The 27,207-nt window shown below is 45.6% G+C and overlaps 1 protein-coding gene across 1 annotated transcript in view; it reads right to left on the reverse strand.

Annotated features, from left to right (window-relative positions):
- Nucleotides 1-337: 337 nt before the first annotated feature.
- Nucleotides 338-27,207, reverse strand: part of ZNF827 (zinc finger protein 827) — a 180,886-nt gene continuing 154,016 nt past the window's right edge. The window contains exons 9-14 of the mRNA XM_060147712.1: nucleotides 22,679-22,816; nucleotides 18,501-18,672; nucleotides 17,465-17,631; nucleotides 8,231-8,422; nucleotides 7,688-7,865; nucleotides 338-4,227 (exon numbers count right to left, since the gene is read on the reverse strand). Of these exons, the coding sequence (XP_060003695.1) occupies nucleotides 3,372-4,227; nucleotides 7,688-7,865; nucleotides 8,231-8,422; nucleotides 17,465-17,631; nucleotides 18,501-18,672; nucleotides 22,679-22,816 (1,703 nt within the window). The 3' untranslated portion in view covers nucleotides 338-3,371. The remainder of the gene's footprint in view (nucleotides 4,228-7,687; nucleotides 7,866-8,230; nucleotides 8,423-17,464; nucleotides 17,632-18,500; nucleotides 18,673-22,678; nucleotides 22,817-27,207) is intronic.

Genomic DNA, 27,207 nt, shown 5'->3' on the forward strand with positions numbered 1-27,207 from the left:
GAACACTTTTAAATGTCACTAAGTATTTTCAGGAAGGAGCCGGCCTGCAGCTGTACTGATTGATGGATATGCTCTCGATCCTAATGGCCATGAGTGATTTACATAATACCAGTTTGCGTTAGAACCATGGTTGTTCAAAACTTGCATTTTGCAATAGTTATAACTAGTAGTGGACACTTCCTGAACGTATCTAAAATACACTGAAATGTGAAACTCAGAACAAAGCCAGACAAAACCGTGAGATTAACAAGTAGCCAAGGATGGCACCCAAGAAAGAAAAAGAAACAAGAGTATAGCCAACCTTTTTTTTTTTTAATTAGAGTATATTATACTTCCAAACTGGATACACTAGAAATTGGCAATGCAACATAAGATGCAAAGGAATATACCAGTTACTGTCAAAATGACCCTGTACAGCCTTGTAATGCAAAAAGCTTTATACAATACAAATTTTCAGTAATGTACATAAACCTTGACAGTATGATCATCTGAACGTAATATGAGGAGTTAAAAAAAGGAGAGAAGAAAGTGCTGAGAACTCTAACTGCATTACTATATGGAAAAATAAGCTAGCTTTCATTGAAGAATGCATAGTGAAAACAGAATTGAAGTTAGTTGGCAGGTGACTATCTCAAAGACATTAGTGTTCTACACGGAAAGGATATCTATGGAATACATCCTTCCCTGAGTATCAAACTGCAAACCAAATTCAGGGGTACATATTACTTCGGTGGAGTCTGAAAAATGCTGTAGATTTTTCTTTATTAATAACAATAATAATAATATAAAAAGTCAAACAAACTCCAAACACACCTTTTCTCACTCAGAAAACTTTTATAATTTACCAGAAAGATTGGTGACTCTTTCCAAAGTGCTAAAAAAGTTGCCCAATTACATTAAGCATGACTAAGTCATTCAAATACAAGTTCAGTGGCAAGCATCTGAGCGGCAATTGTCTCCTTCCGACACCCTTCTTGATCTTGAAAGTTTCACCCTAGGACCTCGTATTGCACAAGTGGCATGCTGTAAAATCCGCAGTTTTAATTGTCAGGGCCACCCTTCAGGTTTTTAACCTGCTGGTGCTCACGTGGGATTCGCCCTCCTGCCAGCCTCTGTGGGATCACCATGGCCCTCTTTCCTGTCATCACTGAACTTGTAATTGTGAAAGCACATGATTAGCCAGGTGGCACATTCTCCATCATATGGGGAAAAGGACGTGACTTTAAAAAAACCAATCCACCCATAAGCCCAGTATTCTTGGAGTGTATCGTCCATAACTGTCTATAGTGTCTTTTACTGAGACATTGATATGGCGACGTTGAATGACGTTTCAAACGTGGCCAAGAACAGATGTCTCTGCTGGAAGATGACCCAGGGTGCGGGAGCTTCCTGCCCTAGCTGGCTCAGCCTCCCTGCCCCTGGAGACATCTCCTTAGTGTAAACAGGTTGCCAGGGCTGGATGACTGGCAAGGGAAGTGTAGCACACCTGCTAGGTCTGGGAGAGGAAGGGTGGGTATAAGGGAGGACCATGGTGTGGACAGAAGACTTCTGGACTCCTTCCTGTAGAACGGTACCAATCTCAAGGGGAGCTTTCAGTGAAGCAAACTGACTAGAGGAAGAAAATTAGGGATGCTTTTATTTTCCCCCGGTGGAATAGATGAAAAAAAAAAAATCCCAACCCTAGGATAACACATGATGGAAAAACAGCAACGCAGTAAGAAAGCATTCCTCCTGTACACCAGTTCTTCAATAGATAAATAATATATAAACTTTTATATTCCAAACTTCTCATTATTATACAAAGCACATTTCTTCCTGCTCTTCAGCCTGTTTCATACTGGAAATTCTGTTGTCTTAAAAAATACAAGCCATTAACATGTTTAGCCAAAGATTCTTTTCCTTTTCTTCTTTTTAAATCACCCATTACTTTTTAAGAATAGCAAAGGGCTGTACAACCGATCCATATCTGCTTCTTGCCGCGATAAAGTGCTGCACATAAGTTGCCATTTTAATGACCACAAAATAAGAGCTTTAAATAAGTATAAAGTTAGCTTCCTAGCAGGTTATATCTACCAGGTGTTAACAAAATGGAATACAGAATTATTAATAACATGGAGAATACCGCTATAGCCTGACGATCTGCAAACACAATGGAAACGTCTCAGGGGCATAAACTGAACGGTAGGACAAAACAGCACCTTTTTGTTGGGTCGTTATATGTCAAAGAGGTTATGACAAAAGTTTCAAACATACAGTCTACTCTTTCCATAAAAAAGGTACATTTTCTTCCTTTTATTTTACTTTTCTTTTTTGCAGATGAGAAACAAAAACTAGTGCAAGACCAAAAGCACTGTGCAAAACTGCCATTTCTTTTTTAGTCTGAGCATTTATACCCAGAATTTATCCAAACCCCTTTTAATCTCCTTGGCTGGATTTATCAACCATAAACATTTTCACTCATACAGTTTTTCTTTTCCTGCAAACAAATGGTAACCACTGACTTAATACATCACATACATATATATATATATATAATCTGCCCTTAGAAAAATGATGCACTGTGTGTGTGTACCATACACACTGCATACGTATGGACACACACACAAAACACACTTAAGTTTTGTGATGTCGGCTGCAGTGCTGCAAGCTATTTCTCCCAGATGGGGCTCTCAACGGCTCGCATCTTCCTAACCAGAGATGCGCGCACAAGGTCTCCAGGACTCTGTCGGAAATCTCAGGCAGCACTGAGATGTCTACCATTCCTTCGTCGCCTTAGCACCAGGCCCTACCACTCTGTAGCCACAAGACAGAGAGGGAAAGGTAATGAAGGGGCTCGGGGTGCGACTAGTGGATGAACCACCCAGGAGGGCCAAGAACGTTCATCCCCGTGAAAGAAGCCAGTACGAAGGATGTGCAAACGTTATGGCACACGACACACGGCTGTCTCTTTCCAAATCCACAAACGCCCACACGCCCCATTCACCCAACAGAAAACAAAATGCACCGGTACAGAAGCTTACAAGTGCTGATTGCTATTAAGGACACTCTCTTTAGGGTTTAACAAGACGAGTTTCCTTTCAAAGTACGGAGAAGGGCTGAGGGTGGGAGTGTGTGGCTGGGGAGGCATGCCTCTGAAGGTAGACGGATGCAGTAGGTCACCTCTCTGAAGATTGGATAAAGCAGCTTTCAGGTCAATGCAATAGGTATACACACAGAGCCAATTCTCTATTCCTCACTAAAGATATACAGTACACGTGGTCAGACCCGGGCGGGTCTGTAGGTTTTGCAGCAACGTACACCTGCTGGGGTTGTGTTTAAGTTTTGTGTTTTTGTCTCTGTCTCTTGGTTTTTGGTACAGAGCCCGGCTGCCCTCAGACAGTCTCCGCTCTCTCTCTCAGTCCGAGATAGGCGAGGAAGGAGTGTTTGGGGGACGGGATGCTGGGCGGCGCAGTCTGAGGTCGGGGAGGGTGGAATGTGAGATCCAACTGGTTCTTGGGGTATAACATCGTCAAGGGAATGAGATGGGCGAAATCCGAGTTCCGGTACTTGTCAAAGCGCAAAGGGGAGCCATTCAAGGGCAAGGCCTTGAGTGCCAGGTTGGGCTCGGAACCGCCGGAACCGCCGCCACCGCCGCCGCCGCCGCCGCCGCCGCCGTGCGCGGCCGACAGGGCGACGGTCTGCAGAGCCTGCGAGGCGGACATGACCGACAGGGGAGACAGGAGGTGGCGGGCGCTCCCGACCACGAGGAGCGGGGCCCCGGGGCCGGCGGCTTCCTTGGGGGCCGGAGCCGGGCCCTTCTTGTCCTCCTCGGGGCTGTCCGCGCTCTGGTGCTTCTTGACGTGGCGGCTGAAGACGAAGGGGTGGGTGGTCTTGAACAGGCACTCTTCGCAGCTGAAGGTCTGGCGCGGGGCGTGCTTCAGCTTCTTGTGCAGGTTGAGATTGTCCTTGCGTTTGCAGCTGTAGCTGCACTGGTCACAGTGGAAGGGCCGCTCCCCGGTGTGCACGCGCACGTGCTCGATGAGCTTGTTGGCGGTCTTGGACAGGTAGCCGCACTGGTCGCACTTGTAGTGGTTGCCGAGGCGATGCTCGCGGGTGTGCGTCTCCAGCTCCAGCTGGTTGGCCTTCACCGTCTGGCAGATCCGGCACTTGTACTCCATCTTGTAGTGGGTCTTGAGGTGGCACTCCATGGCGGCGGGGCGGTTGGTGGAATAAATGCAGAATGGGCACCTGTGGGCGGGAGGCGGGGGGGAAAGCAAGGACAGGGGAGGGTCAGCCACGCGGGCTCGGCGGCCGCCCGGCTGCTCCCCGCCTCACCAGCCTGCCCTCGGCCGCCCTCCCAGCTCCGAGGCCCGGCCTGCCCCCTGCCCAGCCCGGCCCTGCCGCCTCCTGCGGGGGCGACGAGGACCCTCTTCTGGAGCCGTCCCTCGGCCTGCTCGGGGTCTCCTGGCTGCGCCCGCGGACGCCGGCCCCCAGGAAGGGGAGCAGAGCCAGTGCGGGAGGGGGCGCCCGGCTAAGCTGTTCTCCCCTCCGTCCTCCCCGCCCGGCCCCTCGGAGCCCTCCCCGGCCCCCCCAGTGGCCTCGGCCGAGGGCTAACCCTCACGACCTCCCCTCGAGATGGGAGCAACACAGAGAATCGACTTTTCATGCACCACACCAAGCACACGCAGAAAGGCTAAGAGTTTTGAAGAACAGCTTATAGGGGGAGAGCTACCTCCAGCAAACAGAAAGTCGTAGGGGTCAGAATCGTGCTGATGAAAGGGTGGTTAGGACGAGAAGGCCTGGGTGTGTGTGTGGGAGTGTGTGTGTGTAGATGCAGAGACCTGTGCTCCTAAAACCTGCCTCCTACAGCCCTGGGGTCTCCATCAGGGAAGGGAGAGGAGGACCAGGGGTGGGCTCGGCAGAAGGAAGCCCACCCACCAGCCCGGTTAGGAATGGGGGATGGAGGGAGGGAGGCGACTGCTATCTGGAGCTTGAAGACATTATTAATGCATTATTAATGATTAATGTTATTACATCATGGAAATAATCATCATCCAAAGGGATCATGAACTCTCAGCGGGCAGGACCGTCTCCCCCTTTTCTTCTGCATTCTCTGCAGTGCTCGGTAGAGTACTCAGCACATGGTGGGCGCTGATTCATTACTGGACTGGTCTCTGCAAGTCACTTAGGCAGAGTCTGTCTAGAAGGGACGGTTTCAGTCCCAGCTCTGCCACCTTATCGGGCTGGCTGTGCCCCGGGACAAAGCCTGGGTCTCTCCATCCTGGGCAGTGAGGCTACGCTACCCGCGAGCCTCCCGGCTGTCCGGAGGGGCGGGGAGAACAGAGAGGGCAGGTTTCGCTCTGTAGAAGCTGCCGGGCTCGAGTCGGTGGCTGATACGCTAGCTGTAGCCTGTGTGTGCTCTCTTTACCAAAAGAATGCAAATGCAAAAGTGGCTGCCTCGGCTCTGGCCTGGCACCTGCAGGGCAGGGCCTGGGAGTGAATTGTCCTCGGAGGGTTTGGAGAGGTTTTCAGCAGAGCCCAACACACCCAGTGCCCGTGCGCTGCGCCTCAGCACCAAGCCCGCCGTTAGCCTCGGAACCTCAGCTCACAGAAGAGTGCACACGAGAGAAATATAAAGCCCATTCCCAGGTCAGGTGCACACACAACCCCTACGCCAAGCTGGGCCTTACCTAGAGGAGTCTGAAACTCACCACTGTCCTGAGCTACGGCAAAAGAAAAATAATAGTATAATCTTATTTGATCTGCATTATGAACAGGATATAGAGTACAAGCAGTCCCATCACAGAAAAGCAATTTAGACATCGGCAGTCTGTTTCACGTTAAGGACATTTCTGTGACCCACGGCTCAGTCTTTCCTTCGCTGCTCAGGCAGAGTGCTAAGGGTTTTCCGTGCTCCCGTTACTTATGGTAAAGACACTCTCTTAGGCAAATTAAAGCTCTGATACGGCCAAGGGAAAACAAAACAAAACAAAACAAAGACTCACTGTACAGCCAGAAGGCTTTAGCAAGTTTTTCCAAGTATTCTTCTACTTGGTCATCCTAGAACATAAACTATTACATAGGGGACCATTAGTACTGTACGGGAAGGGTCTATACCCGCAAAAGCATCAGCGTTCACTCTGCATCCTCCCCAGTGGGTCGGAGGCTCGGGACTCCTTAGGTCCCCGAAGAAAGGGGGCCTAACTGGCAAAGCCACAACTGGCAGGGGCCGCGGGTAATGGGTGTGACTGGGCTTCTGGGCAGGGCAATGAGTGTTAGTCTAACCACGGAAATACATGGCTTTTTTTTTTTTTTTAAACATGAGTACACAAATATTTAGAAAGGGACAGTGGGAATAAACCAAATCAAATTCCCAAATAAGCTCGTGCTAGGCATTTCCCATTTACTGGTGGTCGGGAGTGATAATCGCCCCTCCCCCCATCCCATTTACCCACCCCTCCCCCTCCCACCTAATCATCCCCAAGGGTGAAACAAAATGGGATCCAACAGTAGGTGCTGCTCCTCTGGGCAAGTTCTTGAGGAGGGTCCCCCTGACCCGGCAGGAGCCCGGGGAGTTCACCCTGCAAGGAGCCCCCCCGACTCGACTCCCAGGCTCCTTCTGGGTCTCTCCACCCGTCACCCATTCAGGACAGTCATGCCACTTCTCTGGCAAGTTGTGAGTTTCAAAGATAAAAATGTTTAAAAACAAAAGGTTTTTTGTTCTTATATTAAGTACAATGTCATTTTTCATTCTTTTAATAACAGGATCATTTCAGCTAAACATGAATAATTAGGCTTTGAAAGTGGTATGTCTTTCTGTGCCCAGTGACAGATGCTTTTCTCTTTACTAGACCATGAGTGCCTCCTGAACAGGGACTCTGATTTCAGAACCACTGGGAAGATTAAACTCTGGTTGTGCTCAGACGTACATTTCCCGAGGGTGGAAATTATGTTTTATTCCTTGTTTGCCCTTTAGCACCTATTATCAAGCCAGACACACAGTGCATTTGATAATAACGGATGGGTCTCTCTTCAGACCAGAGGGCTTGTTGCAAATATTGGTTAATGATGATGCTCATTGTCTAGGTCTTTGGGGATCTGTGGAGAACATGTGACCGGAAATGTCAGATCTCACGAAGGCTACACCAGGGAGATCCCAATGCCAGCTCCTGGGAAGGCGTAAGGCATATGTGCAGGAAGACACGAGGCACATGATCTTTGCATGAAAAACGGTGCCTCTTGCCTGTTCACACTGGCAAGGATCCGATATTTGGGGGTGGGTGTGTGTATGGGGTAGCTGTAGTGCTCATTTAAAAGACTTGCGGCAAATCATCTAAAAAACAGAGGATGAAGTGCAGTGTCAGTGTCATGATTTACACCTGGGGACACGAACCCCCAAGTCCCTTAAAATCAAGTCTGAGTGAAACTCAAGCCGTGTAGGATGGGTCTACCCTTGCGTGCCTGTGCCGAGCTGCTTCAGCAAGTCGTCTTGTGAAATGGATTCTCCGGCTGATATCTGCCAACCTCCTGGGGGGCAGATCTAATTCCTATCCAGCTAAAGGCAGCAGAGGTGCCTGACTAACCACCCCCCATGCCAAGCCCCCCTTCTGCATGACCCCGAAACCTTCAGGGGAGGGGATGGGGTAGGGATGGGGAAAGGGTGTTTAATAAACAACACAGTAAAAGGTTCTGTACTTGCTTTCCTTACTTGAGCCCACCGGTGGGGACAGTGTGGCATTTCTTATGCTCCAGCAGCTGTTCGGGGGTCTTCATGAACTTGTGGCACACGTCACACTCAAACATCCGGGTGATGAGGTGGATCTGCAGATGGCGCTCAAACATGTTCTTCGTCTTGCAGACAAAGTTGCAAAAAACGCATTCGAACCCTGAAAGGACCGAGGCTGGGTGTACGGGTGCATGGGGCAGAGGGACAGGAGGGCAGGAGTAGGACAGAGACCCCCCCCCCACCCTCCAGCTGTACCCTTCCAGGCACCGTTCCCTGCATCTCCGGGCTAAAAGGTGTTAAACACACAGCTTCAGAATCAATGTCACACTCCCCATCTTTCCACCCCATATACAGATGCCAAGCAAGCCAAAAAGCACACGTAAATTTTAGATGCTACGTACTATACTGTTCCCAGGCCTAATATCTGTTTTCCAACATCACTTCTGTCAAGGGCTTATTCTCAAGACTGGGTCATCCCCCCCAGAGTGGGTAGGGTTGAGTAGACCAGCCCACCTCCTCCCTTACCTTTCTCTGGCTTTTCCTCACTATTCAGTGAGGGCTGGCTCCCAGGCACGACAGAGATGACCAGCAGGTTGTTTCCGCTCTTGTTTTTCTGGGAGCTGTCTGAATCGTCTTTGCTGTTGGCTGAATCACTCAGAGCTGAGAGGGAGGATGAAGAGGGGCTGTTTGATTCACTGGGGGTCTTCCTGTCTTCCCCTGAAAAATGAAACAAACAAACAAACCCAGGTCTGTTATTTAGGAGATGAAAACCCTAGAATAATAGCAATTATGGGTGGGGGATTTGGGGCCTTATGTCTACATCATCATTCAGGGAGCACAAGCTGAGGTTTCCAGCTCTCCCAGTGCTGGATCCCAGGTCCCAGTCACCTATGGTGATGACACTTGTGGTTCTCGGGCCAAGAGTAGATATTCAGTTGGCAAGTGTTTATTGGCGTCTTATAAGAATTAAAATAAAATGACAACAATAACTAAGATGAATGTGTTACCAAGTTCTAGAAACTTTAGATGCGTTAAATGGGTTATCATGCTTTAAATGCGCTATCTCGTTTTCTCCTCTCAAAAATCCAATGAGGCATGACTATTATCACCCCCATTTTACAGACTAAGGAAGGGAGGCACAGCCAGGTTAACATGGCCTTGGTCACGTGGTTAGGAAGTGGTGGAGCAGAGATTTCACTAACGTCCGTACTCTTCATCAGGGCACTGGACTCTCCCTCAAAACCAGGAGTAAACAAGTCAAGAGGCCATTGAAATCTAGTGCCAGGAGACTTCTGCTACCATGCAAGATGGAGTGTCAGAGACGGGATTTACCATTGCTATTTATCAACTGACAAAAAACAGACAAAATTTATCAAACAATAGTTTTCACAACATTGGACATGAGGCAATAAAGAGGAGTGACCCCTGAGAGAGAGGAAAGAAAACAGGCAGGCTCTAGGTTTAACCTGCTTCCTGTCTTGAGAGATTTTACTTTCCAGACTGCAGTACAGGGTTGGGGAAGGGCCTGGCAGACTCACTGAGTTGAGGAGATAGAGCTGAGGGTCTGAGGAGATTGGACTTTGCAGGACAGAACACCAGAGAGGAAAGAGCAGCACAGGAGAGGAACCCGGAGACCTGCAGAGGGTCCCTCAAGGACATTCAGCAGAGTAGGGGTCAGAGCATGTGTGTGAGGAAACTACCCAAAGCTAGAGGGAAAAAAGCCATCTGAAAGTCTTAGAGAACAGTGTCTGTTTCCACTGGCCAAATTAGAAAAACTTATAATTCCCAAGGCATTGAGTAGAAAACTGAGGAAGATCTTTGAATCGTGGGTAATGATTAGCCCTCCATGGAGCACTGCTCCAGACCTACCTAACAAATCATAAAAGCAAGACCCCAAAAAGATCAAAGTTGCCAAGTAATTAACTGAATCCTAAGACAAAGGTCAAGACTATTTATAGGGATATAAAATGTACAGCACCTGACAAGGTAACAATCACAATGTCTGACATCCAAACGAAGATTATCAGCATGCCAAGAAATGAGAAAACACAACCCAAAACGAAAAGAATAATCAGCCAATCAAAACTGACCCAGAACTGACAAAGCTGTTGGAATTTGCAGACAAAGACATAAGAGCAGTTATTGGAACTGTACTCCACATGTTTGGAAAGTTAAGTAGAGACATGAAAGATACAAAAAGATCCAATCCAAATTTCTAGAGATGAAAATTACCATGTCTGAGATGAAAAATGCACTGGATGGGATTACCAGCAATTTAGACATGGCAGAAGAAAAGATTAGTGAACCTGAAGATATAGCAATAGAAATGATCTGAAATGAAACACAGAGGAAAAAGAATCACAAAAATGCAAAGGGCATCAGTGAGCTATGGGACGCCTGCAGGTAGCTTGACATAAGTTCAACTAAAGTCCCTAATGGGGTAGGGAGGGCAGAAAAAATATATGAAAAGGCCAAAATTTTCCCCAATTTGAGGAAAACCACAAACCCACAGATCCAAGAGACACAATGAACCCCAAACATAAAGAAATCTATACCAAGGGACATCATAATCAAAATGCTCAAAATGAGTGATTAAAAAAAAAAATATCCTAAAAGCAGCCAGAGGAGGAAAGCTACTTTACGTGCAGAGGAACAAAAATAAGCATGACAGAAGATTTCTCACTGGGAGCAACGCAAGTGAGAAGTAGTGGAGTGACGTCTTTATAAAGTACTGAGAGAAACAACTGTCAACCTGAAACTTTATACGCAGTGACGATATATTTCAAAAATGAAGGCAAAAGAAAGTCAAAAGAATTCATCACCAGCAGACCCAAATTACAAGAAATGTTAAAAAAGAATTCTTCAGGCAGAAGGAAAGTGACACCAAATATAAAAAAATGGATCTACACAGAAAGAATGAAGAACACTGGAAATGATAACTGCATGGGTAGATAGATGAATTTTTCTTTCTATTTAAAATCTCTTTAAAATATAATAAAAGTAATTTTGTTTAAAAAATAATAAAGTATTATAAGGTTTATAATAGGTAAATGTATGACAACAATAACGTAAAGGCTGGGAGAGAAGAAGTTGTTGTGATGTTCTTATACTACATATGAAGAGGTACAATATCACTTGAAGGTAAACTGTAATAAATAAAAATGGACATTATAAACCCCAAATAACTGGAGAGCTATCCATTGTAAATGTTCAAGAGACACAGTATTGTTAAGACATCGATTCTCCCCAAGCCAATTTAATCCAATTAAGCCCATAGTTTTAGGCTAGGGTTGAAAATGTAGGGAGACTGTGCTTCCATTCCCTTCAGATCAACCAGTTAAGTAATCTAGTGATTGTAAACTCTAGAAACAAAGTTCCTTTATTAGGAGATTAAAAATAGAAATCATATTTTATATCTAGGCATAAAAAATCCAGAAGTAAACAAAGCTGTAATGGTGGCTACATCTGGCATATGAAATGATCAGCCTTATGCCTGTTTTCTTTTATTTGGGTTTTCAACATTTTCTGGAGTGACCATAAATTACTTGTCTAATTAAAAAAAGTTTGTAAAAAGAGGACGGGAAAATATTTACCGGCTTACAATGTTTTCAAGTCCAGTTCCTGTCAGAGCTGCACTTATGCCCAGAGCATCCAACCCTTACTTCAGTTGACAATTTTAATTTTCCTTTTTATTTTCCTTTTTGGGCATGCCCCACGGCATGGCATGCAGGATCCTAGCTCCCCAACCAGGGATTGAACCCGCGCCCCCTGCATTGAAGCTCGGAGTCCCAACCACTGGAATGCCAGGGAAGTCCCAATTTGACGATCTTTAAGATCTTGTTCCTTAGCAGAAGTGAACTTGGTTCCTGGACAGACAGTAGGTGATCTCACTTACTGACCCACGAGAAGGGATGGAACACGCCTTTAGGATACATTCCTCCGTTGGTAAAAGGAAAGCCAGCACCATGATTGCCAGTCTCTTATCTAAATATTGAACCAGTTCAGTCACAGTTTGGAGACAAATAGAATATTTTCAGTGGGGGCCCTAAGTCCCTGACATTGCTTCACCAAATCCATCCTCTAAGACTAGTCTTATTAACAGAATATTATGAGTGATTATTTTAAATGAGTTCTTAGAATTAAAACAGATAATTTTAATTACCATCTTTAAGAATAGCTTCAAGTACCCTCAGGCTTACGGCACTGGGGAGAGCTCCCTAAATTAATAAATGTATAAATATAGAGGTGCCGCGGCAAACCCTCTGGGCTACAGCATGGGGAAACAGCCCAGCCCATGCTCTTTATAATCCCTCATCTACACAGCTTCCTCTCCCCTCAGTTCACATCTCCCCTCGCTGTATCTGTAGGGAGTGAGCCAGGGTGCCCTTGTCAACCCAATCCAAGGCTTACTGCAATCCAAGCCATCACTGATTTTCAGCATCGCAAAGATTTTTGGTGAAGGACACCTGTGCACAGGTAATGCAACCTCAAACGCTGGGACAGCCAATTGAAGAGAACGTTAAAACCCTAAATATTTCGTAATTTAAAATGACACAAATTGAGAGATTGAGACCAGAAAAAAGTACCCACCCTCTTGCTGCCTCAATACAAACAACATTACATTTTTGGTGTTCTTTTTTTATTTTTGAAAAGTAAGCATTTTTATTTTAAAACTGTTGTTGTTAACTGCATAGTGGTTAAGAATAAGTATTTAAGACAAATATCACATGATATCACTTATATGTGGAATCTACGAAAAAGGGTACAGATGAACTTATCTACAAAACAGAAGTAGAGTCACAGATGTAGAAAACAAACCTATGGTTACCAGGGGATAAGTCGGGGGAGGGATAAATTGGGAGTTTGGGATTGACATATACACACTACTATATATAAAATAGATAACTAATAAAAACCTGCTGTATAGCACAGGGAACCCTACTCAATACTCTGTAATGACCTATATGGGAATAGAATCTAAAAAAGAGTGGATATATGTATATGTATAACTGATTCACTTTGCTGTACACCTGAAACTAACACAACATTGTAAATCAACTATACTCCGATAAAAAAGTAAATTAAAAAATAAAGAATAAGGACTTAAGATCCAGAATACCTGAGTTTGAAAGCCATCTGTTCAACTCAGTAGCTGTATGACCTGGGACAAGGTATGTATTTTGTGCCTCCATCACCTCATCTAAAAAATGGGGACAATAGCAGCACCTGCCTCATATGTTTGTGGTGAGGCTCAAATGGGTTTTTACATGCAAAGCACTAAGGACGATGCCTGGCTCATGGTGAGCATTATTGAAGAATATATTATTATATTATAAAATATAACATATAATATTTATAAAATATAATAATAATGATAACTAACACTTTGTATTTTCCCATGCTGTTTTATATACCTGGCAGACAGCTGGTGCTCAAAAAATTTATGAAAATAATTATGAATTAATACTTTTAAATGATATTATTATATCCATGGGGTAAACTTATCCTACTCTACTTATTTCCTTAAAATTGCATTTGAAGTTAAAATTAATATTCCACTGGCTGGTTTTTTTCTTTTTTTCCCCTACAGATAAATTCCCAGAAGCAGGATTACTGGGTCACAGCGCATTACATTTTCAAGGCTTTTGGTATATACTAATTAGTTTTCAAAAGTTCTACCACTTTGCAAGGCCATGGCCACAGGCGGATCAGCAGCTTCTGGTAACAGTGGGTAACATTATAAGACGTGCTCCTAACTTAACAGGTGAAAGATAAGCCACTTTTGAGTTTTAGTTTGACGGCTAGCGAGGTTGAACATTTTTCCTGATGTTAAGTCATTAGCTTTTCTTTGTTTTATTGTGACTTGACTGTTCATGTCCTTTGTGAATCCTTTAATTGGAGACCTAAAGTGTTTCTTACCAGTTTATATGAATTTTCCATGTTGTAAATAGATTAACATTTTGTCATTTTTACAAACACATTTTTTTTCAGACTGTGGGTTTTTCTTTTCCTTTTCCTTCTCTTTTGCTTTGCTTTTGCAAACAGGAGAAATTTTCCTGTGTCAGATCTCTTGATTCTTCCCCTTCGTGATTTCTTCTGTCACTTAAGCTTGTACAAATCCTTCTCACTCTGGAAGTTTGAAAAATATTCTATTTTCTTCAAGCCTTTCTAGGGGTGATTTGTAAACAGGGATTGGGTAAGTCATGTGGCATTTATTTTGGTGTCAATGTGGCGTGACATACAGATGGTTGTATTTTCCAAATAGCTATTCAAATTCCTCAATGCCATTATTGCAACATTTAAAGACTGCAGCAAAATTTGCATTTAGGAAGCACCAGAGGGAATATTTTATCTTGCCGATGTTCTCTGCAGGGACAAGGAGCCGTGGAGGAAGAGGGTAAGGGAGAGTCACTGAAGAAACACTAAACAGAGGACAGTTCCTCAGATACCCGCTCAGCACTTCATTCACAGGGTGCCTCGGGTAAGAGTAGCCAGTAAGGAAGTATGAAGAAGGATGTGGATTCTCAGAGAGACTGAGTAAAGATCTGCTGTTCATTAAAGCTCATCCCGTAGATCACAACTTTACTAGGTAACAAGAAAGCACTTCAGATCTCCTAGGGTACTGAAATAAAAGATGCCCATTCCTACGACAGGTAAGTCAAATGAGGGAACAAGGCTCACAGAATTAGAGAATCTCAGGCCTGTCTGGCATCTCCTACTCATTAAAAAAACTCAGGGAACAGATGGAGGCCCAGAGAAGTTAAATGAGTTCTTACATTCCCAGAGCTATTTACAGTAACATGGGGTCTAGAGCCAGGATCTAGAATTCAACGTGTGCTCTCCTCCATCCCAAGTAACGTCTTCCACATAGAGTACAGGCAAACCTCGGAGACACTGATGGTCCGGTTCCAGACCACACCAACAGAGCAAATATTGCAATAATACAAGTCACATAATTTTTTTAGTGTCCCAGTGCGTATAAAAGTTATGTTTACAGTATACTGTAGTATATTAAGTGTGCAACAGAACTATGTCTAAAAAAACAATGTACATCACCTTAATTTAAAAAGACTTTATTGCTAAAAAAATACTAACCATCGTTTGAGCCTTCAGCAAGTCTTGATCTCTTTGCAAGAGTAACATCAAAGATCACTGATCAGAGATCACCATAACAAATATAACGATAATGAAAAAGGTGGAAATATTGCAAGAATTGCCAAAATGGGACACAGAGACATGAAGTGAGCAAATGCTGTTGGAAAAATGGCACCATTAGACTTGCTCGACGCAGAGTTACCACAAACCTTCAATTTGTTAAAAAAAAAACACCCCAAACCTGCAAAGCTAAATAAGGCAAAGTGTAGTAAAGTGAGGTATGCCCGTATATACGTGAGTTAGTGGACTCTAAGGTCAGGCAAGGGCCACGTTTCAGTAGTTTTCTTACTTGGCGTGCACATGTGTGTGTAGATGTGCTTGCACACTTATATTCATTCACTGGATGAAGGCTTACTCCCCACCTACACTGTGCAGCCACTGCTCCAGGTGCTGGAGACACAGCAGTGCCTTACATAAGCTCCTTATTCTCAGGAATATATATTGTTATCTATATTATATTGCATACATACTGCTTTATAGCATAACTTTGCAATTACACAGCTTACTGATTACAGATGTAGGCTGACATACTTTGGGTTAAATTCTAACCTCAAAGCAGCAGCTAAATACAAGAAACCCAAACTGTGGGGCCATAAGCTTATAACTGGGGGTTAGCAAACGATAACCCTTGGGCCAAATCTAGCCTTGAGTTTTTGTAAAGCAAGTTTTAGTGGAACACTGCCACGCCCACTCATTTGCATACCACATAGGTTACCACGCCCACCCATTTGCATATCACCTACCGCTACTTTCCATCCAATGGCAGAGTTGAATTGCAGTGACAAAATCTGTATGGCCTGAAAAGCCTAAGACAGTTACTATCTGGCCCTTACAAAAACCTTGCTAGCATCCCTGGATTATAAAATAGGATAGAACCTTATTCCTTAATAGCAGCAGCACTAAAGGCTTCTACTGTGTTACAAAAGAAACTTCTTCAACGCATTTCACTCTGGGCTCTCTGTGCTAACAAGCAAGAATGTCCTTCCCAGCTAGAGCAGGGGTCCCACCATATCAGAGGGAACAAGATCTTCACCGTGTTCCCTGTGGCAATTAGGAGGTCAGTGACTTTGCGTCGGTTGCTTGTGAATGTGAAGTTTCCAGTGATGACAATTAAGTGGTTCTAAGTCCAACATCTTTCCAGCCATATGGTTTCTATAGTTTCCTTGAGGTGGGGTGGAGAGAGCTGTGGATAGGGGAGGGAGGAGAAAAGTTCTCAACTGGGTTTAGGCATACTTTGGGGTGGAGAGAGTTAGAAGAAAGGAAGTGTAACAGACAAGAGAAAAAAAAGAAATCTGAAAGCCAGTGGAAATAGAAGAGAGGCTGGCCTTTCCCTCCACTGGCTACTCCAGAAATGCTGAATTTCATTTGTCTCCACGTGGGTTTCCCAGCTCACCCGCTGCCCACAGTGCTAACATGGTTATGGTGAGACAAGTGACTGTAAAAACGGCACCTCCTCACTCAGCATAACGGTTCTCTGCAGACCTCCGAGTCATAGCTGCTCCACTTACTGACAAAAGCAAGCGTTTATTGCTGCTGGTACCACGGAGCCAAAGCGGCCAGTAAAGCACAGAGAGATGCTTCTCGGCCGTGCACATTGTCAGCACAACTGCCAGGGAATTTCCCCTTCCCGAATCCTTCAAGGGCCGAGGATGCAAGGGGCTGATCCACCGCCCAGGGCTGGCAGTCAGCAACGTGAGCTCATGACTTGTAAGCAAAACGCAGGGGGAGCTCTTCTTCACTGTCACTTAATGACTCCACGCTGGTGTCATTTGTAACCATTACTTGGGAGAGGACGATTGCGTGGTGAAATCCAAATGTTGACATCATGAAATGGATGAAGTTAACCAGTATGGCCGGAGCTTTATAGGAAAGGAAAAGTGCTGGCAAAGTCTTGGCTGCAGGCTAGAGAGCCACTGAGTTGTTTCAGGAGAAGCTGGCTTTCTTTGCCCCTGAACAGAGCCGCCATGCATCATTCTGGAGGGGGTCAGGGCTGCAGTTTCAGGGAAGAGGGGCAGAGCCTGCAGAACTAGGTGCACAGGGCTCTGGCCCCACAAAACAGAAAGGGGCAGCCCTCTGCCCAGGGTTGCCTGGGGCTGTCAGAACAGCAGGGTCACAGAGAGCGGCTCTAGCATGAAAGTGTTCTGGTCTGAGTATCTGGAGTCACTTCCTAGTTGTAGACCTTGGAGAGAATACCTGACCTCAGTTAAGCCTCCGTCTCTCACCTATATGGTATGCCCACGATGGTACTGACCCCAGAGGGTTGTTCTAAGACTTCAATGAGATCTGGGGCACAAAGGTGCAAGCCTGGGGCGTCATAAAAGCTCCATGACTGTTACCTACAATGATGATATCAGGATGAGGAACAAGCAAACAGCCCTCGCCTCTCCACCGCACCTGAGCCGGTGAACCTGTCAGATGGGCGAGGCATAAGCCGGGCCAGGCAGTGGCCTTGTGGATACAGAGGGATGTGGCTCTGCTACCCTGAGAAAGTCCCTCCTTCGGGAAGGAAGTGTCAGCGTCGCGTGGCGATGAGGACGCCCATGCCAGGTGGGGCGGCGGGGGATGGAGGAGAGACGGGTGAGAAGGGCAGACAGGGAGGGTCACCTGTGTGCTTGGTGCCGATGTGCGCCTTGATCTCCGTCTCCTCCATGGTGACGAAGTCGCAGGCCGTACAGCAGATGGAAAACATCCACTGTTCCTTGTCCACGTGGAGTGACATGTGGCTGACAAACTGGACGTTGAGCTCCGTCTCAAATCCGCACACATGACAGCTGTACGGGGCGAGAGAAGAGTGAGCTTCTAAACGGAGGCTGCCCGGTTGCACGCGCTACGCTCCGAAATCTGGACCTTGGCACGTGTCTTCCTCCCACCAAAAGGCTTTGCGTTAGAAAATTCCTCCACTTTCTGGGACACTGTGGTCACTGTACCAGACAGGCTGAGTGCCAGCATGATGTAACAATCCCATTCGTGCTATAACTATGCTAAATAATCATAAGGTTAATTAAAAATTACAGATTCCAGATGCTGTACATTAACCTAACTGACTCCTTCGGGCCAAGAGATGCGGGGCAGCCTTGCCAAGATATCAGCGGAGCTGGTGCGCTGATACACTCGGGCAGGATTCGAGAGCAAGCCTGAAAACTCGGGATTTTATAGCAAACAAACCAAATATTGATTCACGGCTGAATATGGAAGAGAAACATACCATTCCAGGTACTAAAGGATAGCACAGCCAGGGGAAAGTATGCAATACGTCCAGGGCTATTCCCTCAGGGTTCTCAGATTCATTTCTCCTTAGGATAATTCTCAGGAAGCAGCGAGGTGCTCAGTGACAAAGGTGGGAGCTTCCCAGCTGCCCAGACCTCACAGCTCATCACCCCTGAGCCCTGCCACTCTCTGGACTCCGCTCCACAAAGCCACCTCTAAGACCTCCGCCCTTTTAATTAACTCTCCCAGGGCCACCCAAGCCAGGAAGGAGTCAGTGCAACACAGGGTTCAATCCAAGCAAAGCCAATATTGAAAGGAAGCTCAGCCCTGTGACTGAGAAAAGACACTTTGTCACGTGTGCCCTCGCAGATGGGCAGGGAGTGTTCAAGAAATTCTCGGCAGCCTGGACCAGCAGGTTCCACTGGCGGCTCACCTGTAATAATAAGGGTGCTTCTTCCCATCACTGCCTTCCGAGGTGACGGCGCTGACGATGTCCTCGGTGTCCGTACTCACCAGCTTCACCGAATGGACGGTCAGGTGCTGGTTCAGGTTTGCGCGGCACTTAGCAGCATACGGGCACAAGTGGCATTTGTATTTTCTTTCCTCTGGGGGAGAAGGGACAGGAAAAAACCCAAACCACTCTCAGAAATGAAATCCCAACACCTTGCCAAAGACCACTTAAGGGTATCAGGAAAGGAGGGTTCAAATCTCATTTCCAATGGGGACAAAGGGAACACTTTGGAATTTTAAATATCTAAAAAGTCTTCACGTGGCAGGTCGCTTCTGCTTTCAGACTTTCAAAGATGAAAGAAAGTTCCGGGGCAACTGGACCACCTGCTTTTTCCTGGGTACCTATAGGCCCCTCTTCCTGATAACGTGAGCTCCATGCAGGCTACAAGAATAATTTGTGTGTGTGTGTGTGTGTGTGTGTGTGTGTGTGTGTGTGTGTCCAAGCCCTGACATGTGTCAGTCCAGGGTGGGTGCTGAGCTGAGGAAGGGGATGTGATCAGCCTTCCCAGGACTGGTGTGTAAGAGAAGCCCCTCATTTTTCCTAAGCTCCAGGCCTGAGTTAGCCAAGAAATAAACACTAATGACATTAAAGGGACTCCAGATGACATAACTTAATTGGAAATTTTCATGCTACAGAAATAAAATAAAAAAACTTTAGTTGATTTCTTAATAGAAACCCTTTCATAAAACTGACGATGTTTCAGGGCTGTTTCCAGAGTGGCATTCTGAATTCATTTGATTAATTAAGGAAATTAAAGGAGCAGGCTTTGCTTTTAGGTACAGATCAAGGTAACAGATGGTAGCAGAGGAAGGAAAGAACAACTTCCTTTTCTATCCTTAGTTCTGAATTTGTAATAGTGGGCTCACCTTAAAGAAAACACCTGTCTTATCTACTTCACGGGAAAGAGTGTGGAAAAAAATTTGTCTGCAACAAAATGTAAGGCATCATTATTGTTATAGGTGGTCCCCAGCATCCGAGGTGCTGGTGGCCTGGGCTTTGCGGGGTTGGGGAGGAGCCCTACGGTACAGATAGAAGAGAGTCTTTTCTTTAGAATTTGTGCATTTGTATTAATAAGTGAGGTTGTTAAGTTTTGGTGTTAAGGTTATGATTTCTTCATAAAGTGAATTGTTGAGCTTTCTTTTCCTATCATTTGGAAAAGTTTAATAATATCAGAATTTCCTAGTCTCAACAAGTTAAAAAGAACCCAGTTGGGGGCTTCCCTGGTGGTGCGGTGGTTGAGAATCTGCCTGCCGATGCAGGGGACATGGATTCGTGCCCTGGTCTGGGAAGATCCCACATGCCGTGGAGCAACTAGGCCCGTGAGCCACAACTACTGAGCCTGCGTGTCTGGAGCCTGGGCTCCGCAACAAGAGAGGCCGTGATAGTGAGAGGCCCGCACACCGCGATGAAGAGTGGCCCCCGCTTGCCGCAACTGGAGAAAGCCCTCGCACAGAAACGAAGATCCAACACAGCTAAAAATAAATAAATAAAAAAACAAACCAATGAACTGACATTAAAAAAAAAAAAAAAAAGAACCCAGCTGGGAAAGTTTCTGGACCTGATGCTTTTATTAATAGTATCTCCATCATCTTTCCAAATTCCCCTTTGGTAACTGATTTACTTAAGTACCACCACCTCCCCCCTACCCAGCTTGGGTCAATTTTGGAAATTTTGCTTAAATTATCTATGTCTTCTAAAGTTTTCAGTTTTTGTTTTTTTTGCCATAGAGTTGCCCTTATTCTCCAATAATTCTTTAACAGCATCTGTATTAAGAATAAGCCTTCCCAACCTAAATGTCCATCAACAGGTGAATGGATAATGAAGATGTGATACATATATACAATGGAATACTACCCAGCCATAAAAAAGAATGAAATCTTGCCATTTGCAGCCACATGGGTGGACTTGGAGGGCATTATGCTTAGTGAAATAAGTCAGACAGAGAAAGACAAATACTGTATGATATCACTTATATGTGGACTCTAAAAAATACAGCAAACTAGTGAATATATCAGAAAAGAAGCAGGCTCACAGATATAGAGAACAAACTAGTGGTTACCAGTGTGAGCGGGGAGGGGCAATACGGGGAGGGGGAGAGGGAGGGGGAGGTGCAAGCTGCTGGGTGTAAGATGGGCTCAGGGATGTACTGTACAGCACAGGGAATAGAGCCAATATTTGGTAATAACTGTAAATGGAAAGTAATCTTTAAACATTGTATAAAAAGAATTAGGCTTCCTTTTTCATTGCTAATTTTGAATATTTCAGCCTCCTTTTCATTTCCCTTTTTTTTTTTTTGCTGTACGTGGGCCTCTCACTGTTGTGGCCTCTCCTGTTGCGGAGCACAGGCTCTGGATGCACAGGCTCAGCGGCCATGGCTCATAGGCCCAGCCGCTCCACGGCATGTGGGATCTTCCCGGGCCGGGGCACGAACCTGTGTCCCCTGCATCGGCAGGCGGACTCTCAACCACTCCATCACCAGGGAAGCCCTCTTTTTCCTTTCTTAATCAGACTTAAAGTGATTTATCTATTTTATGGTCTTCTTCCTAGATTTTGTTCTTCTACTAATTCTTTAATATGAGTGCTAAGTTCCTTTATTTTTGTTTTTCTTCCCTTCCAATTAAAATGTTTAAGTCTATAAACGTCCCGTGGACCAGAGCTGTAGCTATTCATTCCAGGTTAAGGATGAATGTTCCCCTTTCATTCCTCTTAGATGTCTGGAATTTGTGATCCTTTCCTTTGATACAATTAGGACATTTTATGGATCCTTGGTTATTTTAAATTTCATTTAAGTATGCTCAGAGAATGTGGCTTATAGAACCTCTACTTTTTATTTATTTATTTATTTATTTTTTTGCGGTACGCGGCCCTCTCACTGTTGTGACCTCTCCCGTTGCGGAGCACAGGCTCCGGACGCGCAGGCTCAGCGGCCATGGCTCACGGGCCCAGCTGCTCCGCGGCATGTGGGATCTTCCCGGACCGGGGCACGAACCCATGTCCCCTGCATCAACAGGCGGACTCTCAACCACTGCGCCACCAGGGAAGTCCCTACTTTTTATTTATTTATTATTATTATTATTTTTTGCGGTATGCGGGCCTCTCACTGTTGTGGCCTCTTCCGTTGCGGAGCACAGGCTCCGGACGCGCAGGCTCAGCGGCCATGGCTCACGGGCCCAGACGCTCCGCGGCATGTGGGATCTTCCCGGACCGGGGCACAAACCTGTGTCCCCTGCATCGGCAGGCGGACTGTCAACCACTGCGCCACCAGGGAAGCCCCCTCTACTTTTTTTAACATGTGAAAGTTTTCTTTGTGGTTAAGTATATGACTAAATTTTGTCTTTAGTGGTTTAATAGTTAAGATTAAAAAAATATATATATATAAAAAGAGAAATTAATCTTGCCATACTAATACTGTCTTGCTTTTTTAAATTTTGTGTGAGATACAAAACTTTTATTTTCTTTACCACTTTGTTTTGTGTTTCCTGTAAATAAGACACATTTGAATTTTTAACAAGGCTGATCTACGGTGTAAAAATTGAAATAGTTCATTTTTTATTTTCCATCTTGCTTTTTGTTTGCTATTGATTTTACCTCACTTCTTATTGTCCTTGCTTATTATTGCTGCATTGATTAAGTTACTATTTATTCGGGTTTCCGCTTCCCAGCACTCAGAATCAACCACATTTCTCCATTATTATATGTAAATAAAGACAGAGACCGTTTCTCCATCAAGGTGCTCTTTTCCCCTCTGCTTCCACCTACCGCAATGAGATGAAGCCAATAAGATGGGGTGCAGCCCCATGCCCTGCACCCTCAAGGTGACAGCAATAAACTCCTTAGAGTTCAGAAATTTTACCTGAACACACCTAAACATGTGTATCTTTTCTCATCAATCATCCTTGAACTCAATGGACCCTTTCAATACAAATAAAAAACCCTTTCCAGAGCCTTATTTGAACATGCCAGGTAAAATGGCTTGAAAAGGTCCGGATAAAAACATTTCTACCACTTCCTGATTTAATTCTCTTAGAGACACAGCTTCCTGCTCATGGAGAAGCTGGTGGTCCAGGGAGGGAAGGCCCGGCAGGGAGACCCTGACTCACCTGTGTGCAGAGACAGATGTCGGGACAATGTCTGCTGTCGGCCAAATACTTTCCCACACACGTCACAGGGAAAAAGCTGGTCGTTGAATTTCCAAGAGGGCAACCCATTTCCTGCCTCGAGGACTATCTTTTCTGTTTCTGGGCCAAAAGAACAAAGCAGCATGAGGAATAAACAAGGCAACGTGAACACATTTCAGTTTAGTCAACATTCAGGACTTAAGCAAAGACTTCCTTCTGAAGAATGTGGCCGGTAAACTGCAAGTATTGATAAGTCCAAGTAACCTCTGGTCTTCACGCTCAGCTCTTGTCTCTAAGAAGGCCATTCTTGAAAGCTATGGTGGCACATGGATTCCAATTTTAGTCAAGTCTCCCGTGGTTTCTCTCCTTCCTCACTAAAGGTTAGTGGACCTAACCCTCCAGCAGGTTGACAGCTTGGTTTAGCACTGTGCTCGGTATACAGTTGGCACTCCATAAATAGGTGCTGAATGAGTGAATGGTTGAGTTGCAGGTTAACATTCCAGAAATGCAGACTCTGGCCACCAGACAGTAAATCAAGGGGGCCGAAGCTTAGATTCTGATGTAAAAATAGATGGTTCCATCCTTGAAAGGAAATACACTTTCACTGCCCTTTATGAAAACAGGCATTGCCCTATTTTCTGGGTTGTGCAGAATCCTTAATGAGGAACTTAATGTTACACAGACTCAGGGATGACAACTGCGTACTGCTGGCTATGGTCTGAATGTGTGTATCCCCCTGAATTCATATATCGAGACCCTAGTGCTCAAGGCTGTGGTTTTTAGAGGTCGAGTCTCTGCGAGGTGATTAGGTCATGAGGGTGGATCCTCATGAGTGGAATTAGTGCCCTTAAAAAAGAGGCCTCATGGGGCTCCCCAGCCCCTTTGCCACGTGAGGACACAGCAAGGTGTAGGCACTTTGTGTCCTGAAGAGGGCCCTCACCCTCTTGCTGGCACTCTGATCTAGGGCTTCCAGCCTCTAGAACTGTGGGCAATACATTTGTGTTGTTTATAAGCTACCCAGTCTATGGTATTTTGTTACAGCAGCCTGAACGGACTCAGACACTACTCCACATAAAACTCCCTAATGCAAGAGCACACAACCAGAATTTCCCCCAAAGTCTCATCATATTAGGGAAAATGACGAGAACCACAAAGTCTTCTGTACCTAATTCATAGCCATGAATGCTCTAAGTGGGCGTTAATACCTTCTCCTGTCATCTTAAAAAGTTTTTATTTTCTTGTCATCATTCATTGAGTTACCTTTAATTTTCTCACGCTTATTTCTTCTCCCCGAACTGTAATGGATTCTACAAACGTTCCTTCTACAGTAAGATAAGGAGAGAGATGACAGACTACCAAAAAGAGGGAAGGGGACACTTCCACGAGGACACTTGTCTGGGCCACTAATAGGGCTTTTGGCCTCAACTCTGAAGAGAAAGACAAATAACTGACTGAGTCAATATCTTGTCCTTTACCTCAGTAAATTCTTGTGAATGTTCCTACAGCACGGTAGTGCTTTATAGAACCGGATACCACACGGAGAGAACTTTTCATAAAAACCAAGCAAATGAAAACATTCAGACCACTGGGCAGAGACAGCATCAGAACAAAGAATTTGATTTCACACAATTTGGTTAAAACTGCTTCCCATATACAAATACAGGCTTCCACCTGGATCTGGGTGAGTCAACTGGATCAATTTTCATTTGAATTCAGGCTTGCCAGATAGTGTGATCTCAGGAAAGAAGTAAATACGAATGTATGTTTGGAACGGGGTGGGGGATTGATGATGAAATTGCAACAATGTTTGCTGTGAGGCACCTGCCAGCAATCCTAACACTGATAAGGCACATTTATCGATTTACCTGTGTTTGTTAAACGTAACTTTTTGGGCCTCAGAGAGAAGAGCTAGTCTTCTTATTAGAGTAGGAATGTGTGACTACAAACGTCTTCAGGGGAAGGGGCGGAATTCTGGGGGAAGGAAGGTGAAAAGGGAGGTACAGGGCTCTGAGATGTGCGGACAGGAACCACTCTCAGACGACTGCCCTTGAGTCCAAGCCATGGGCATTTCCGCCGCATGGCGCAAGAGGGTATTTTAGCAGCTCCTTTGAAGTGTGTAATCAAAACAGTGCTTCAAAGGAGGATGATAGTAATAATTATAAGGAGAGATCAAGAGGGTACAGGGTCTTCCAATACATTCACAACAAGAATGAACTAATTGGGTCACAGACTGAACAAGTAGATGCAATTAAAAAGAAAGACATCTCTTAATAATATTAGTCACACGCTTGAGACATTGAAGCATCGTGAAAAGTCCAATTCCCTCCAGTGGCCTAGAAAATGGTTCGAACCATGAAGGCTGTGCTGCAGGCAAGCAGAAGGCCCACCTGCAGCCGCGGAGGCAGGAGAGGCACCACGGGGGCGGCCAGGCTTGGTCAGCCACACCCCTGGGCCTGGACCCCAAGGCTCACCCCGCTTGCTGTCTGCATTTGCTACGGCCGCCCGTTGTCATTTCACACGCAGGAGCAAGGCAACCCGGCCATAGGAGCCTCATCCCAGAACACGACCTTGAAATCACAGCGGGGTGAGGCTGGAGGTGGAGGTGCAGGGGCGAGAGGGGAATTATTACTGCCTAAACAAGTACTAAAGTAAAAGGCCTGCTCTTCTTTTCCCGGAGCTGAAATGGAGCTCAGCAGATGCTACGTTCTCCCACATTTCCTGGAGATGGTGTCAGCCACATGCCATGGGAGAAAAACACAGAATTTTTTGATTCTTCCTGTCTCTGTGTATGTACCACCAAAAGCTGTCCATCTGGTTCCAGAGTGATATCTGAATGTGATGGACACCCAGCAAGGCCAGGCTTTAGAACGACCACAGCCTGCCTTGTGGAAGCTGGACTGGCCCCATCACGGTGGAGGGCTGCCAGCTGGGACACCGGCTCTCCAGGAAGCATTCTGGAAGACAGCAGCGCACTCTGTCTGCAGCTCTTGAGGATCGAAAGTTGCCAAAAATACTGAAAACGATTTAAATTGTGAACCTATTGATAAATGTTTATAAAAACAGATGCGTAGGCCTGTACTAATCTCTAGGCGTTAGCAATACAGACTAACCCTACATTAAGCAAATCACTGCACGGACAGTGGCGAGTGTCCCCAGGGTGTGCTTAAAGCTCAATTCATAGTCACAGGTACTGTTCTCCATCTCCTTCTCGGAGGAACCGAATGCACTGGCCTGGTTACCTCTGCAGTCACATGCTACAGGTTTAACAAAAAGATATCACGATGTGATTTGTGTGTGTGTGGACACTGTGAAAGCTAAAATTGCCATATTTTAATGTAAAGGTTTCCTGTTCTTTGATTTTTGATAAACTTTGGAAACCAAAAAAAAAATAAAACAATAACAAAAAACCACAAAGACCTCAAAGATCTTTCTGGAATCCCACTGCCTTAACTGAGTCATCATCACTCACCAGGACTTGCAAAAGCCTCCTAAAGAGCCTCATGGGTACCATTCCAACAGCCCCTCTCTCAATTCCAACAGCCCCTCCTCACGGGTTCCAGAATGATCTTTCTGAGGCCCAGATCAGGTTATGTCTCGTCCTGTGTTCTAATGGCTTCCCCAGGCCAAACTCCTGTGCATGGAGCCTGAGGTCCTTCATACTCTGGCTCCAACCATCTCCCCACTTCAGCTCCCCACTTCACCTCCCACCATCCAAGGGCTCCGCGGAGTGAGCGACTCGCCTTTTCGGGAACAAGCTAGTGCCTTTGGAGACGTCAGTGCTTTTGAACCAACTATGCCCCCCCCCGCCAGCAGCCACTCCCCACCTTGGCACCTCTTTCTGCACACAAACTCCAGCTCATTTTCAAGCGCTATCTCAGACTGCATCTCCTCGGTAAAGCCTTCCCCAGTTCCCCAGGTAAGGAGTCGTTTCCAATTCTCTGTCCCAAAGCACTTTTATGAATGCTCTATTGCACCACTTTACCTGTTATATTATTTATTTACGTATCTTCTATATTATATGCATTTTTTTTTTGCAGTACGCGGGCCTCTCACTGTTTTGGCCTCTCCCGTTGCGGAGCACAGGCTCCGGACGTGCAGGCTCAGAGGCCATGGCTCACGGGCCCAGCTGCTCCACGGCATGTGGGATCTTCCCGGACCGGGGCACGAACCCATGTCCCCTGCATCGGCAGGCGGACTCTTAACCACTGCGCCACCAGGGAAGCCCTATATGCATCTTTTTAATACGGAGTACCCAGCAAGTCCAACATGTGGTGGTGCTCAGTAACGATGTTCGCTGGCCTCCTCTCCCTGTTCGAAGGTGACTCATTGAAGGAGGGGGTTCTGCAGGATTTATTTGTGCATCCTCAGTATGGGCACAGTGCCTGATACATAGCAGGTGGGTAGTAGATAGTTGCTGAAGAAATGAATGACTGAATGAAAGGATCCAAGTGAGGCAGGGAATAAACATTATTCTTATATTATAGTGGGAAAGACTGAGCCCTGGAAATACC

The sequence above is a fragment of the Lagenorhynchus albirostris genome, chromosome 4 (genome assembly GCF_949774975.1).
Source record: "Lagenorhynchus albirostris chromosome 4, mLagAlb1.1, whole genome shotgun sequence".
Lineage (NCBI taxonomy): Eukaryota > Metazoa > Chordata > Mammalia > Artiodactyla > Delphinidae > Lagenorhynchus > Lagenorhynchus albirostris.